Raw genomic sequence first — 16,354 nt, forward strand, 5'->3', positions numbered from 1 at the left:
GTAAGTCAAGTTCAAAAACAGGACAGACTAAACTACAGGGATGTAAGTCAGTACAACAGTTAACCCTGGGAGGAAGGAGAAAGGTCTGGTTGGATGGGACAACAGGAATTCTGATCGCTGCCAGTGTTCCATGTCCAAATATAAGTGGTGGTTCCATAAGAATTTTTACTTTGTGACAAGTCAGTGGGTTGTATATTTTTTTCTGTGTACCTTTCTGTATTTGCTAGTATTTCACAATGATTAATGAAGCAAAAGTTTAGAAAATTAAAATTAAAAGTTTAAATATTAGTAATATCTAGTGCTTGCAAGGACATGGGGAAACTGTCTTCAACTGTTGCAAGAAGAAATATAATTAGTAAAATCTTTTGGGGAGGACAATGTGACAGGATCTATCAAAAATAAACCCTGCAATTTTACATCTAAAAATCTGTCTTACAGAAATGCTATGTTAAGTGCACAACGGTAGATGTACAAAAATGTGAATGTCAACGTTATTTTTAATACCAACAAATTAATACCCAAGTAACTAACAATGGTGTGAACACACTAAAGAGACAGGATTATGGAGGACATCCAACAGCCCTTCTAAAAACAACTAGATCCCTGAAACCGCTCCTTTTAACGTATTGTTGGGCTTGCATAAGGTAAGGAAAATCCCTAACCCAACCCCCTCTTCTCACCACTCACCCACAAAGAGCTGCAACTAGAGTTTTGAGCATGAAGCAACTGGGAAGGCTGAGCTGTCCTATAGTCCAGTGCCACTATCAGCACTGATTCTAGGAATAAGCCACAGGGTAGAGGATCTATCTAAACCAGAGACTCTTTCCTTTTGCCAAAGATCCCTATCCTCTCTGGAAGAAGGCATCCCCTATTTGGGTCTCCAGGATTCCTATAGATTAAGATCAAACAAATCAACAAGGCAAACAAAATCAAGCAAGGCAACACGGATGAGTCAGCCAAAATAAGAGATTTTTTTTTTACCACCAAGGTTTTATTGTATCTGATATCAGAATATAAAATAACTTCATAAATTGCTTAAAGAAATAAAAGATAGAATTTTGAAATAGACAAGCCACAAGGAACTAGAAAAAAATACCAAGGAGATGTGAAAACAAACCAAATAGAATTTTCAGAAATTAAAGATAGAACTACTGAAATGGGGCCAGGTGCGGTAGCTCACGCCTGTAATCCCAGCACTTTGGGAGGCCGAGGTGGGCGGATCACAAGGTCAGGAGATTGAGACCATCCTAACTAACACAGTGAAACCCCATCTCTACTAAAAATACAAACAATTAGCTGGGCGTGGTGGCAGGCGCCTGTAGTCCCAACTACTCGGGAGGCTGAGGCAGGAGAATGGTGTGAACCCAGGAGGCGCAGCTTGCAGTGAGCCAAGATCGCACCACTGCACTCCAGCCCGGGTGACAGAGCGAGACTCCATCTCAAAAACAAAAAAAGAACTATTGAAATGGAAAACTCAATAAACAAGTGAAATGGCAGATTAGACACAGCTGAATGAATCAATGAACTGGAAGATAGAGCTGAAAAAAGAAAAGCACCTGGAATGTAGCACAAGGAGACAAAGAGATGAAAAATATGAAAGAGCAGTTAAGATGTGTGGGAGATAAAATAAGGTTTGACATAGGTCAAATTAGAGTCCCAGAAGAAGTGAATATGATAATGGAGAAGAGAAAATATTTGAGAAAATGAGAATTTTCCAGAACTAATAAAAGACATAAATCCACAAATAGAGAAAGCATAACATACACCAAACAGGAAAAATATAAAGCACAGCACACCCAAATCACATTGCACTAAAATGTCAAAAGGACAAGAAAGAGGTAGAGAAGACCTTAAAAGCAGCCAGAGAGAAAAGACAGATCACCTACTGAGCAAGGACAGACTAACAGAAGACATCTTAACAGCAAAAACCAGATGTTGTATGAAATGTTTAAATGCTATTAAGAAAAAAAAAAAAAACAGAAATCAACCCCTTCTGTGCACCCAGATAAAAAATTATTTTCAAAACTGTGGACAAAATATGAATATATTCAGAAACAGAGGGAATTTACCAAAAACCCTTCACTAAGATAGCTTCTAAAGAATATTCTTCAAGAAGAGGAAGAAAACTATAAATATCTGTAGGCCAATAAATTAGAAAACTTAGATAAACTGAACACTTCCCTAAAAAGACACAAACTACCAAAACTGACTTAAAAGCAGACAATATGATTAGACCTATAACAATTAAAGAGAATGAATTAAAAATAAAAAAAACTATCCACAAAGAAAAGCCCACTCAGATGGCTTCACTAGTGAATTGTCAAATATTTAAAGAATAATTAATACCAATCCATCTCAACTTCTTCCAAAAAATAGAAGAGGCTGGAACACCAACTCATTCTATGAGGCCAGTGTTAGACCCCGATCCCAAAAACAAAGATATCACAAGAAAACGAAACTACACACTATCTTAAGAATATGGATATAAGAATCCTCAATAAAATAATCAAAAACTGAATCCAGCAACATATAAGGAGGACAAGACACCATGACCAAGTGGGATTTAGCCCAGAAATACAAAGTTGGTTTTAACACCCGAAAATAAATTTATGTAATACACCACATTAACAGAATAAAGGACAAAAACCACATGATAATCTCAAATGATATAGAAAAGGCATCTAACAGAATCCAACACCCTTTCAGAATAAAAACACTCAGCAAATCAGGAAGAGAAGGGAACTTCTTCAATCTGATAAAGGAATCTACAAAAAACAACTAACATCATACATGACGATGAAAGACTGAACACTGTTCCCATAAGACCAAGAACAAATCAGGGATGTCTACTCCTACCATTTTTATTCAACATTGTATTGGAGGCTCTAGTCAGGAAATTACACAAGAAAAATAAATCAAAGGCATCCAAATTGGAAACGAAGAAGCAAAACTATTTCTCTTCACACATGATCTTAAATAGAGAGAATCCTAAAAAAATCCACTAAAAAACTATTAGAATATACAAACTCGGCAACGATGCAGGCTACAAGATCAATATACAAAATCAAATTGTATTTCTACACCTGAATACACTTGTAATGAGCAATCTGAAAATGGAATTCAGAAAACAATTCCATTTACAACAGCATTAAAAATATTTTAGAAATAAGTTTAACAAAGAAGCATAAAACCTTAGTTTACACTCTGAAAACTAAGTAACAATGTCAAAAGAAAACCAAGATCTAAATAAATGGAAAAATATCTCATGTTCATAGATCAAAAGACTTACTACCCAAGGTGACTTACAGATTCCTCAAGTCCCTATGAGAATCCCAGCTGGCTTCTTTGTAGATGAAGCTGATTCTAAAATTCATATGGAATTACAAGAGGCTCCAAATAGTCACAACAATCTTGAAAACAAAGACCAAAGTTAGAGAACTCACACCTCTCCATTTCAAAACCTACTAAAAAGCAGTAGTACTCAAGACAGGGTACTGGCATAAGTGCAGACATATAGATCAATGAACAACAACTGAGCATCCAGAAATAAACCCATACATCTATGGTCAATTGATTTTCAAGAAGGATGTTAAGATCACTCAATGGGGAAAGAATAGTCTCCTCAACAAATGGTGCTGACCGGGCACGGTGGCTCACAACTGTAATCCCAGTACTTTGGGAGGCTGAGGCAGGCAGATCACTTGAGGCCAGAAGTTCAAGACCAGCCTGGCCAACATGGCAAAACCCTGTCTCTAGTAAAAATACAAAAAATTAGCCGGGCATGGTGGCACATGCCTGTAGTCCCAGCTACTTAGGAGGCTGAGGCAGGAGAATCGCTTGAACCCAGGAGGCAGAGGTTGTTGCAGTGAGCCAAGGTCGTGCCACTGTACTCCAGCCTGGGTGACAGAGCGAGACTCTGTCTCAAAAAAAAAAAAAAAAAATGGTGCTGGGACAACTGTATATCTACATGCAAAAGAATGATGTTGGAGCTGGGCGTTATGGTGCACACCTGTAGTCCCAGCTACAGGGGAGGTTGAGGCAGGATTACTTGAGCCCAGGAGTTTGAAGCTGCAGTGAGCTACGAACACACCACTGCACTTCAGCCTGTGTGACAGAGCAAGACCCGACCCTGTCTCTGAAAAAAAAGAATGATGTTGGACCTCTACCTGAAATCACATACAAAATTAACTCAGAATGGATCAAACATCTAACTATAAGAGCTAAAACTATAAAACTCTTAAAAGGGAACATGGGAAATCTTCATGACCTTAGATTTATTTAGCAATGAATTCTTAGATATGACACCAAAAGTATGAACAACCTAAGAAAAACTAAACTGTACTTCAACAAAATTAAAAATGTTTGTGCATCTAAGATATTACCAAGAAAGTAAAAAGACAACTAACAGAATAGGAGAAAATATTTGCCAATCATGTATCTGATAAAGGTCTAGTAGCCAGAATATACAAAGAATTCTCAAGATAAATGACACTATTAAAAAGTAGGCAAAAGGGGCTGGGCACAGTGGCTCACACCTGTAATCCCAGCATTTTGGGAGGCCGAGGTGGGTGGATCGCTTGAGCTCAGGAGTTCAAGACCAGCCTGGGCAACATGGTGAAACCTTGTCGCTAACAAAATACAAAAAATTAGCCAGGGATGGTGGTGTGCACTTATAGTTAGTCCCAGCTACTCAGGAGGCTGAAATTGCACTGCTGCACTTCAGCCTGGGTGACAGAGAGAGATTCTATCTCGAAAAAAAAAAAAAAAAAAAAAAAAGTGGGCAAAGGATCTGAATAGACATTTCTCTGAAAAATATATATAAGTGGGCAACAAGCACATGAAAAGATGCTCTTAGTCTTCAGGGAAATACAAATCAAAACTACAAGATACCACTGCACACTCTCGACGATGGCTAAAATCAAAAGGACAAGTAATAACAAGCGTTGCTGAAGATGTGAAAAAAATAAAGACACCTTCATACACTACTGGTGGGAATATCGAACCGTACAGCAATTTTGGAAACGTCTGCCCAGGTCCTCAAAAATTTAAACATAAAAGTGCCACTGGACCTAGCAATTCCACTCCTAGGCATATTACCCCAGAAAAGTGAAAACGCACGTCCATGCAAAAAAACCCTGTACCCAAATATTGATAACAGCATTGAGCATAATAGCCAAAAAGCGGAAACAACCCAAATGTCCATCAATGGATGAATGGATATGTCCACCCCATGGACTATTACTGAGCCATGTAAAGGAATGAAGTACTGATGCATACTACAACATGGACGAACCTTGAAGACATCAGGCAAAGTGAAAGAAGCCAGCCACAAACGACCACACATTCAATGACTCTGTTTATATGCAATATTTGGAAGAGACAAGTCTACAGCGATAGAAAGTAGACAGGTAGTTGCCTAAGGCTGGGGGTCATGGGGAGACAATGGGATGATAGCTAAAGGGTACAGGGTTTTTACTGAAGTGATGAAAATCTAAAATCAACTGTACTGATGATTGCATGTATCTTTCAATACAGTCAAAACCACTGCACTGAACACTTTCAGTGGGTAAACTGTATGGTATATTAATTACACCTCAATAAAGTTGTTACAGAAAAAAAGGAAAATGGAGAAATATCTAAGCTACAAGAATGTTAGGCAGTGATATGGAAAAACACGTGGATACATCTAAACAAACGTCTGTGTAAAATAATACTCTAAATTATGACTAAAAAAAAAATACCAAGACAAACAGAATACAAAACAATACTGCACATAAGTTTGGAGAGACAACTGGAATTAAGTGTCCCAAGTCCTTATATTGTGTGTGGACTGGGAGTATGAAATAACTGATTAGACTTTAAATATGCAGGATCAAATTGGACAAGACACCACAAAAGGGAGAGAAACAGCAGTAACTTCCAAACACATAGAGCAAAAAATGACATTAAAAAAACTAATAAGTAAAAGTACACAGAGGTCAAAAAACTATGGGCTGGGGGCCAAATGCAGCCCACCACCTCCTGTTTTTGTTTTCCTGGAACTCAGCCCCACTCATGTTTTATCCATGGCTCCTTTTGAGCTACAGTGGCCAGGCCGGGTACCCTGCAACAGGGACCAGACATTACAAATGTCTGCTGACCCCTGCTACCAGATACTACACAACAGACAAAAGCAAGAGTTATTGGGGGCTTCAGTCTCCTGAGCACTGAAATGAAGACAATATTCCCTCTTTTCTTCAGAGGTACACAGTTCAATTTTTTTTTTTTTTTTTTTTTTGAGATGGACTCTCGCTCTGTCACCCAGGCTGGAGTGCAGTGGTGCAATCTTGGCTCACTGCAGCCTCCACCTCCCGGGTTCAAGCGATTCTCCTGCCTCAGCCTCCCAAGTAGCTGGAACTACAGGCATGCACCACCATGCCTGGCTAATTTTTGTATTTTTATTAGAGACAGAGTTTTGCCATGTTGGCCAGGCTGGTCTCAACTGATCCACCTGCCTCAGCCTCCCACAGTGTTGGGATTACAGGCGTAAGCTGCCGTACCCGGCCTACAGGGTTCAATTAGATAAACAATATGAGTGCAAGAACTTTTGTGTAGGAAGGAATGTCCTCAGCCTACTCCCCAGCTTCAGCTTCACAACTACCCTCTTCAGGTTCAATTACCAGAAGCTAACTTCCTACAAGAGAAAAAGGGCAGGCCCTTCTATGACAGCACAGAAAGACCTCAAGCCACGTTTCTCCCACCAGTAACATCTTGCAAAGCTACAATATCACAGCAAGGTGAGTGATGCTGACACAATCCACAATCTTATTCAGATATCTCGGGTTTTACATATATGCGAGTGTGTATGAGTGTGTGTGTGTGATCACACGTAGGTTCATGCATCCACCACCACAGTCAAGATACAGAACAGTCTGATCACCACAGGGATCCCCTGGTTTGACCTTTTATAACCACATCTACCTCCCTTGTTCCTCCTTGCCAATCCCTGGCAACCACAAATCTTTGTCATTCAAGGATGTTATACACACAGAATCATTCAGTGTGACCTCTGGGGATTGGTTTTCATCACCAACAAAGCCCCCTGGAGGTCCACCTGGGCTGTTTAGCAAGAGTCTGTTCCTTTTTGGTGCTGAGCAGAGTTCTGTGGTATGAATGCACAGTCTGTTTGACCCGCTGGAGGTCACCGTGGAAAGACATGTGGGTGGTTTCCAGTTTTTAGCTGTTACAAAAAGGGCTGCTGTGAACATTTCTGTACAGGTTTTTTGGTGAGTGTCAGTCTTCATTTCTCTGGGATAAATGCCCAGGAGCGCAAGTACAGGGTAATTGCGTGTTTAGTGTGTAGGAACCTTCCAAACTGTTTTCCAGAGTGACTGTGTCATTTTCCATCCCCATCAGCAACAGATGAGATATCCAGTTTCTCTGCACCTCCATTTGGTGTTGTTTCAGTGTCTTTATTTTAGCCCTTCTGCTAGTTAAGTGATGTCTGCTTTAGCTGCTTACAATACTACATTTACATATAAGGTTAAAAGATTAAAGTAAAATTAAAAAGTAATCCATACTTATTTTGTGGAAAACTGAAAAATACAGAAATACATAAAAAGGAAATAAAGTCCTGTTTCTTCTCTTAGGAAAAAACCCGCCACACTGCTGTTTATACCTAAATCAACGTACCCAAGTGGCAGACAGCACGAGGCAGGTGCCACTGCTTTCTTCTCACCCCAGGGCTCCACTTGGAACTCTCCTCACCAGGATGACAACTCTGCCCTGGACCTCTGCTAACATCCCTGTGGCCCATTGCATCAGAGGCTCACCCGAGGCTCTACCAGACATCCTCAGTTCTCCTCAAAACAGACAGCTGTAGCCCCAATTAAAGAAAGCACTGAGGGCTCTTTCCCAAGTGTGAGCCACAGACGTGTCAATGGGACAGGGCAAGTGGGTCCCAGGGCTCCAGGCAGCGGTGCATGCACATGTGGGGAGGAGCGCCAGCTCGCTCCAGAACAGGTTTCCTCACTGCTTATTGCCCTGTAAAGGCTTTGGCAGCCTAGTAAAGCCTATGGGCCTCTCTCAGAATAACTTTTTTTTTTTTTTAATGAGATGGAGTCTCGCTCTGTCGCCCAGGCTAGAATGCAGTGGTGCAATCTCGGCTCACTGCAATCTCTGCCTCCCAGGTTCAAGTGATTCTCCTGCCTCAGCCTCCCAAGTAGTTGGGACTACAGACGCCTGCCACCACGCCTGCTTAATTTTTTTGTATTTTCAGTAGAGGCGGGGTTTGACCATGTTAGCCAGGATGGTCTCAATCTCCTGACCTCATGATCCACCCGCCTCGGCCTCCCAAAGTGCTGGGTTTACAGGCGTGAGCCACCACACCCAGCCCAGGATAACATTTTAAAATGTGTAATATAAAATACAGGTGGCAGAAATGTAAAATACCAAAAAAAAAAAAAAAAAAAAATGTTTTTTTGAGACGGGGCTTGCTCTGTCACCCAGGCTGGAGCACAGCGGTATGATCACAGTTCCCTGCAGCCTTGACTGCATCCTCCTACCTCAGCTTCCCAAGTGGCTGGGACTCTAGGCACACGCCACTACGTCCAGCTAATTTTTTTATTTTTCTTTTGTAGAGATGGGCGTCTCACTATGTTGACCAGGTTGGCTTCCAACTTTTGGTTTTAAGTAATTCTCCCACCTCAGCCTCCCAAAGTGCTGAGCCAAAATATTTTTAAAAACAAATGTATTCCGTAGTAATATGTAACATTTAATGCAGTGATGAATAAACCACATCTCAAAGTGTCTGCAGTTACAGTGTGAGACGGAAAGTCTGTTTTTTTATTCTCTTAGTGGCAAACTCCTGGGTCCTGATGAACCCACAGGCTCATTGCCACATTCGTAATGGAAAGAAATGCTAAATTCCAGGTACAGCTTAGTGAAAATGAAGATGCCATTTTTTTCCTATCCAAGCTCATGGAGCCCTGTATTTCACAGACCCAGGTAGTACAGGGCCAGTCCTCTTCCCTAAGAGACTCCTGCAGGCTGTCCCTTGGCCTCGGTTCTAAGGGAAGGAAGCTGCCAGCATACAGCCAGGGGCAGGGCAGAGGCACAGGTGGGGTCCCAGGGCCCTGGCAAGGGCCTTGTAGCAAGGGACAGTTGGCAGAGAGCCTGTTGTGGGCTGCTGAGAAGGCATGCAGATGGGTTGCAGATCAGCCGCCCCTGGGGCCTGACCCCACCAGGAACGGGCCAGGGCAGAACTCAACCAAGGGAAATTCCCCTTAAAACCTCAATGCACCACCACCTGCCCCGGTTCATCTGGGAGAAACTTCAGCCACTTCTTTTTGATCCCAAGTTTTCTGCTTTAAACCTCACGGGTAGGTAATGGAAAAAAAACAAACAGATTAGTGCTAAGAATCTAAGGATCACACAACAAGTTTTTGGATGGGTCTGCCCACCTTCGTTAACGCGAAGGCCACTGTCCCGTCATCCTCAGTGGAAAGGTCAAGCAGCTTCTGGTAAAATGCTTCATCATAAGGCCCATCTATTTGTAAGGTTTTTCTGAAGAAGAAAGCACAATAAAAACAGGATGACAAAGCCGCACAGAGGTTGTTTCTTAAACTGCTAACACAGTCTACAAAGCCCAGCACCACTAAACATCACACATTTTGTTTTGAAAAACACATAACAGATCTATTTCCCTCATGTTAAACATCAAGGTTTTTAACAGAACTTAGCAAGACCAGAACCAGCGAGCCTTGAAGCTGAGCCTTCTCCTGTTCATGACAAGTAGCATCCTGCGTCAGAGATGCAAGGAAGACCAGCGAGGAAGGAAGAGGATCCTGGCCCCGACTGGACACCGCGGGTGTGGACCCCAATGACCTGCACTGAAAGCCCAGGACAGAGGCTGGGCTGACACAGAAGGACCTGCAGGAGCGCTGCTCAGCTGTGGAGCAACACTGCCCTCTGCAGGCTCGGCCTCAACTTGGGGTTTCGAATTAGCAGGGTCACAGACGTGCTTTCTTTTCTAGAAACAAGTGACCCTGTTCCTCCTTTACAAGGCACTACATTCCAGAGCAGGCCTGGGCACCTGGGAGCGGAGGACTGGGGTGGGAAGTGGCCGGCATGCTTCATCCCCCTGGGAAGCTGTGCCTTGGGAGGTGCATTCTTACCCTGCCCACCCCCACAGTCTCCTCTCAGGGCTGCCCAAGAGGGGGACCGCCCGACCTCACCTCTCCTCGGGAAACTCTTCCAGGTATCGCTCAACCCGGTTGTACAGAGGGTAGAGGCCTTCAATGTCCAGCAGGTCCAACATCTGCACCTGGAGGGTTTTGTACAGAAGACAGCCCTTCGGTAACCCCGAGCGCTCTGGGGTGTTTTTTCCTACCGAGAACATCAGGGGAAAACGAGAGCATGTTGATTATCAAAGAACGTGGAGGGAGACACAGGCCGGCGCAGACCGCAGGGCTCATCCTGGGCTCCGCCATACGGGCATTGCCACAGGCAAGGACTGGACCCTGGACTGGCGCTAAGGACAGACGAGATGACGCTCCCACCTCACAGAGCTGCTGGAGCTGCAGCGTACCTGGACCACACTGGATGCACCAGGCCAAGCACAAAGGAGGGAGCAAGAAACGCACACGTCCTGCCTCGTGCCTCTCCTCTCCCAACACAACTCTCAGAATGTCCTTTAGATTCCACCACAACAGCCCTGGAAGTCACTTTATGATCTAAGTTTAGACATAATCCTCATTTTAAGTCAGGACACAAAATTTCTTCTCTTTTTTTTTTTTTTTTTTCGAAACAGAGTCTTGCTCTCTGTGGCCCAGCCTGGAGTGCAGTGGCGTGATCTCGACTCACTGCAACTGCAAGGCAAGGAATTTCTAAGATCCTGCTGACATCCTAAATCTGCAAGACCACTAAAGGAGGAAAACCCTGGGACACTGTCTGCAGAGTCCAGAGCCATGAGCCCACACTGAGAGGCAGGTAAGACCTGGGCTGGCAATAGGCACGAGCTCAGAACCAGCCACATAGAGCCACAGACAGGGGTCAAAGCCACTGACAAGGACCTGTTATATCATAGGGACAGAGGCAGAAACAAAACTCCACTCGCCACTCACAGTTGGTTGGCACCTGTGCTGTACAGGGTGCCAAGTGAGCTTGGGAGGTACCAAGTCCCAGATCATCTCCTCCCACTGAAGGGAGCAACCATCTCCCACAAAGAACCAAACTACAGGCAAAGACACAGTAAGAAAGGTGTCCATGCAGGGGGAAAACTGTAGTCACCTGCAGATTTCACTAGGACCCGGCACGAAAACGCCAACGTGCAGGGAAACAGGAGTAAAAGCTCACATGCCCAACTAAAGGGGATTTGTTAAAATTACAGCAGATCCATGCATGGTCAATAAAGAATAAAATGCATGTGATCTCCAGGCGCCGTGGCTTACGCCTGCAATCCTAACTTTCTGGGAGGCCAATGCTGGCAGATTGCTTGAGCCCAGGAGTTCAAGACCAGCCCGGGCAACATGGAGAAACCCCATCTCTACAAAAAAAAAATACAAAAATTAACTAGGCGTGGTAGTGCGTGTCTGTAGTCCCAGCTACTCAGGAGGCTGAGGCAGGAAGATCACTTGAGCCCAGGAGGTGGAGGTTGCAGTGAGCCAAGTTCACACCACTGCACTCCAGCCTGGGCAACAGAAACAGACCTTGTCTTTAAAAATAATTAATTTTAAAAAAAACATATGTGATGATATAGATACAGATTTATGCTAGTTAAGTAAAGAAAGTCAAGTTACAAAATGACATGTAGAGTATGATCTTATTGTTTTAAACTGCACATCCCAGCAGCCAGGGCCCAGCTCCACTCCCTCCTGTCTGTGTCCGTGTCCAAAAAGGTCTGCAGGAGCCCCGGGGTGCTGTGGCGCCTCCTGTTGGTGCCCCCAGACCACCTCAGCAACTGGTGCCATCTGTCGTTCCAGACACAGTTGGCTTCCTTAAAAGCAATTATGTGCCCAGATTATAGGCATAATTTTAACAAAATTTTCTGAAATGATCAGGAATCACTTTCATAACAAGAAAAAAAAAAAACCCCACAAAGTTCATTTGTAGTAAGAAAACATGGTGGCTCATGCCTGTAATCCTAGCACTTTGAGAGTCCAAGGCAGGCGGATCACTTGAGGTCAGGAGTTTGAGACCAGCCTGGCCAATATGGCAAAATCCTGTCTTTACTAAAATACAAAAATTAGGTGTGACGGTGCGCACCTGTACTCAGGAGGCTGAGGCAGGAAAATCACCTGAACCTAGGAGGCGGAGGTTGCAGTGAGTCGAGATCACACAACTGCACTCTGGCCTGGGTAACAGAGTAAGATCCTGTCTTGAAAAAACAAAAGAAAAAATTGGCACAGATAATAAGGCAGGGCTTAGGGTATGGGTTGGTTTCTGGTTGCACACAAGCAGGACTGCTGTCTTCAAACCATCTCAGGCTCCCAGAGACCATGGGGTCTCTATGGGCTGCCAAGAATCACGGGCAGCGTCAGCTCATGAGATGTCAGGACACATGGCAGTGGCCAGGCCCGGCTCCTGTCTGCAAGGAAGGCGTCCCGCAGTCCAAAGGCCCCATGGGTCTGTGTCTTCACCCCAGACTTGTGAAGACACCCCACTGTGGTAGGACCCAGCCCTGCAGGATTTCTGTGCCTCAATTCTCCCTGTCTAAGGAACAAGCCAAGGAAAACCTGTCCCCAGGGTTGCAATGAGGATCCAACAGGATACATAACATGGTTGAAAACATTCAACAAACCAGAGAGGACCACAACATATGGATGATATTCTGGGGGAAAATCCTACAGCCCAAATGTGTCCTGCAATTTACAGATGCAGATAAAAGGCAAGAAAGGGAGTCTGCATCTGGGGGTGAGAGGCAGCGAGGCCCCGTGCTGGGAGCCCTGGCGTAACCAGGTGGCATCCCCCAGAGCCCCCAGGAGGCTTTGCTGACTGCCTGGCCACCCATGGGGACTGCAGAGTCCCAAGGCCCCTGTGGCCCCCACCGCCTACCTGGGGAAGGCTGGGCCCTACCTTGGCAGCGAAGGCTCCTACTGAAAGGGCTGGCTTCGCAGACTCGCGGGCCCTGAGGCCCGAGCCCCGGACTCAGGGTGCCTGCCCGGCCCTTGTCCGAGCCACTCAGCAGCACCCGCGTGATCACGTGCACCAGCTCCCTGATCACAGCCCTTGTGCAGTGGGGCCCACTGGCCAGGCCGTTGGAAGGGAAGAAAAACGGCTTCAGGTGGTGTGCAAGCTCGCTCCAGTCAGCCACGGGGCTCCGGGCATCTTTGCAGCCGTAAATCAGCTCACCATTCTTCAGGCAGGGAAAAGAAAGAGGGAAACGTCAAACCACCAAGCTTGTAGGAAAAGAACTGAGTCCCCACCACCAGCATTCCAGGCAGCGGGTGAAAGCCAAGGGCCCTGATGCTGTCCACCCAATCTGGGGCCGCTGCATACTCCGGCTCCTCCGGGGAAATCCACCCTCACGAGCCGTGCTATCAACCAAGCACCAAACCTCAAGACATGAAAAGGAAGGAAAGTTTCAAAAACTAAAGAGCAGTGCCCTGGCCTGACCAATGCCCCCAGACAATGATCCACAGTACATTCAGAAGCCAAGAGCAAACGCTCACCACAAGTGACAAACTCCCAAAGCCACCAGCCCAGTTACTCAAGAACCTGAGGGCCTTGGCTCTGGCCCTGAGCAGACAAACGTGAGGATGGCAGTCAGCACCAGCACCACAAACGAGTGTGTCCTGGGGTTCAGGCCACGCCCAGGGTGACCCCAGTGCTGGGTGGTACAGCTGAGCCAGATGGTGGGAGAAGCTGCTGGCATCACCAGTATGGTCCATGCTCAAGACTGTTCTGCCTTCTTAAATCAAGCCCAGCAAAGAAACTCCTTACAACATCAACATTTAGATTCACACATTCCCAGGGCACAGGCAGGGACATCTGCTGCCATGCCCCAGGGGGAGTCAACACCATGACTCATTGGGGTCTGGATGGTGCCCAGGGGAAAGGCCCCTGACAGCGGCCAACCCCAGGAGAGTAGCAACTCTTTAAACCTTATTTATTTCTTTTTTTTTAAAAATTGTAATGTTTTTGAGACAAGGTCTCACCCTGTTGCCCAGGCTAGAGTGCAGTGGAGCAATCAAAGCTCACTACAGCCTTCAACTCCCAGGCTCAAGCAATCCTTCCACCTCAGGCTCCCAAGTAGCTGAGAACACAGGCGCACACCACCACACCCAGCAAATTTTTTGATTTTTTGTAGAGACAGGGTTTTGCTACGTTGCCCAGGCTGGTCTTGAACTTCTGGCCTCAAGCAATCCATCTACCTCAGCCTCCCAAAGTGCTGGGATTACAGGTGTGAGCCACTGCACCTGGCCCACACCTGGAACTTCAGAGCTTTCAGGGTTTTCTGCCTTGCTGGCTTTCAATACTGAACCGGACCAGATTGGCGGGAGAGCTAATGGAACGCACAGTAGGTAACATGCCTTGGCGGTGCCCTGTTATCTTAAAATCATTCTGCATCCCTTCTCTTAATCCATTCCCTTTTCAACTCTTTCAAAACAATCCTAATCCTCAGGACTTTTCCATGCTGATTTTGACAGAAGTAGCAGACAGCCAGAGTTCCAGAGACATTAGGTGCAGGCCAGATGGGGTCAGAAAAGGGTCCACCTGGGATAACATGCCAGCCTTATGACAGGCTTCAAACAAATCCCTGATGAAACAGAATGTATCTTCAGGGCTTAAATATCGAGTTTATAAAAATAAATTATATAAATATGAAATAAAAACTGCCTGTGAAATATGTCTTCCTTTCCTGGATTTGGGAAGGTAGAGGCAGACAGGGAATGAAGCCAATTCACTGCCCAGCAGCCAGCGCCATGGGTTTCTAACCAAGACCTGGGGAGGCAGGTCAAGAGCAGGCCCCATCTGCCTACTGCTGAGAGGCAGCCAGCCGGGCAGCAGGACGCCAGCCATGTGCAGCAGCGAGGAGAGGGGCCAGGGCTTCCAGTTCATCAGTCACCTCGTCCAGACCACAGCACATAGGAAGCTGAGAGGCCCACACTCAACAGCCCTGCCTCCTCTGAAGGATCCACCTGCGATGGCTGTCAGCTCCTGCAGGGAGTCCAGGACTCTGTCCCCAGGTGTCACTTATGTGTGATCATGAGGCTACAACTGGGACTGAGGTGATGACAAGGGGGACCCCAGAGGATACATGTCTAACAGGGACCCGGCACCCTGACTGCCACCCAGGCCTGCCCTGCCCTACATCTCATCCCCTCTCTCCCCAGCAGCCTCTCCTCCGCAGATGCCCCAACCCAGCCCGGCCCCACCCCCACCTCCTCTCCCTTGGACACCACTGCCAGCAGCAGGCCAGGTCACACCAGCCCAGATAGTGCCAGAGCCATCCTCACCCACAGTTCACCCATCTGCTTATCAGGGGAGACCAAGGCTCACCCAGCAACTGGTGGGGCTTTGGTCGAGCACCCCAGGGTCATGGACAACCCAGGGTCACTCAGATGCTATGCTTGTGGAATCGTGCTCAGAAAAAGGTCAGGGAAAGACAGGTCTGGAACTGGAAGGTCCAAGGTGATGACTGAACCAGTCAGGGCATGAGGACCCCAAAGGGGATGTCAGACACACATGACGTGCAGCCCAGCCCAACACCCTCATCTGTGAGGTCACTTGAACCTTTGCCAGCCCCACCCTGAAACCACCGTAGATCAAAGCAGCTCTTACCTTAAATATCTTCAAGTTGTTCTGTGCCTCCTGCAGCAAACTCTTCAAGGCAAAGTGCATTCTCTGTTTGTTTCTAAAAGGGAAAAGTGTTAACATGCTTTAAAAGCTGCTGGAACTGACCTGTCCCTGCACACACACCTGCTCGTGGCTCGGAGGACATGCTGGGTACTCCCAGGGGCCGCTGGGAAACCCAGAGTCCAACTAGGTCCAAACAGTGACATTCTCCCCTCACTACAGCCCCACCATGGGCTCCCTCCCCGGAGGGTCACAGACGCAGCTCCACAGCCTGACACGCACTCACCAGAGATGTGGGGGTTGGCCCTGACCCCGGACTTTCGGGAGATGTGAGGGACCCAACTGAGGCATGGGAGTGGGAACCCCACCAGCTGCATCACAGCCCAACCCGAGGGGGATTAAGGGCTGCTATGCCTCCCTTGTTTCTCCTGCCGCAACTTCCAAAGGCTCAGGGGCAGCAGGAGACCTCTGACGGGCCACGAAGGGAGTGCCAGGAGCCAAGGAGAGGCTAGAGCCCCAGGGAGCCCTCGCCCTCCAAGCGAGGAGCTGCAAGGATGGCCTCCTCCCCTACCCCCGA

At 46.4% G+C, this 16,354-nt stretch overlaps 1 protein-coding gene across 2 annotated transcripts in view; it reads right to left on the reverse strand.

Moving 5' to 3' along the window:
• Window positions 1–16,354, reverse strand: part of IPPK (inositol-pentakisphosphate 2-kinase) — a 55,975-nt gene that overhangs the window by 10,374 nt on the left and 29,247 nt on the right. For both annotated transcript variants that reach the window (XM_004048263.5, XM_063696558.1), the window contains exons 8-11: window positions 15,763–15,835; window positions 13,054–13,333; window positions 10,215–10,365; window positions 9,441–9,543 (exon numbers count right to left, since the gene is read on the reverse strand). In XM_004048263.5, coding sequence (XP_004048311.1) covers window positions 9,441–9,543; window positions 10,215–10,365; window positions 13,054–13,333; window positions 15,763–15,835 — 607 coding nt within the window. The remainder of the gene's footprint in view (window positions 1–9,440; window positions 9,544–10,214; window positions 10,366–13,053; window positions 13,334–15,762; window positions 15,836–16,354) is intronic.

The sequence above is a fragment of the Gorilla gorilla genome, chromosome 13, assembly GCF_029281585.2.
Source record: "Gorilla gorilla gorilla isolate KB3781 chromosome 13, NHGRI_mGorGor1-v2.1_pri, whole genome shotgun sequence".
Classification (NCBI taxonomy): Eukaryota; Metazoa; Chordata; class Mammalia; order Primates; family Hominidae; genus Gorilla; species Gorilla gorilla.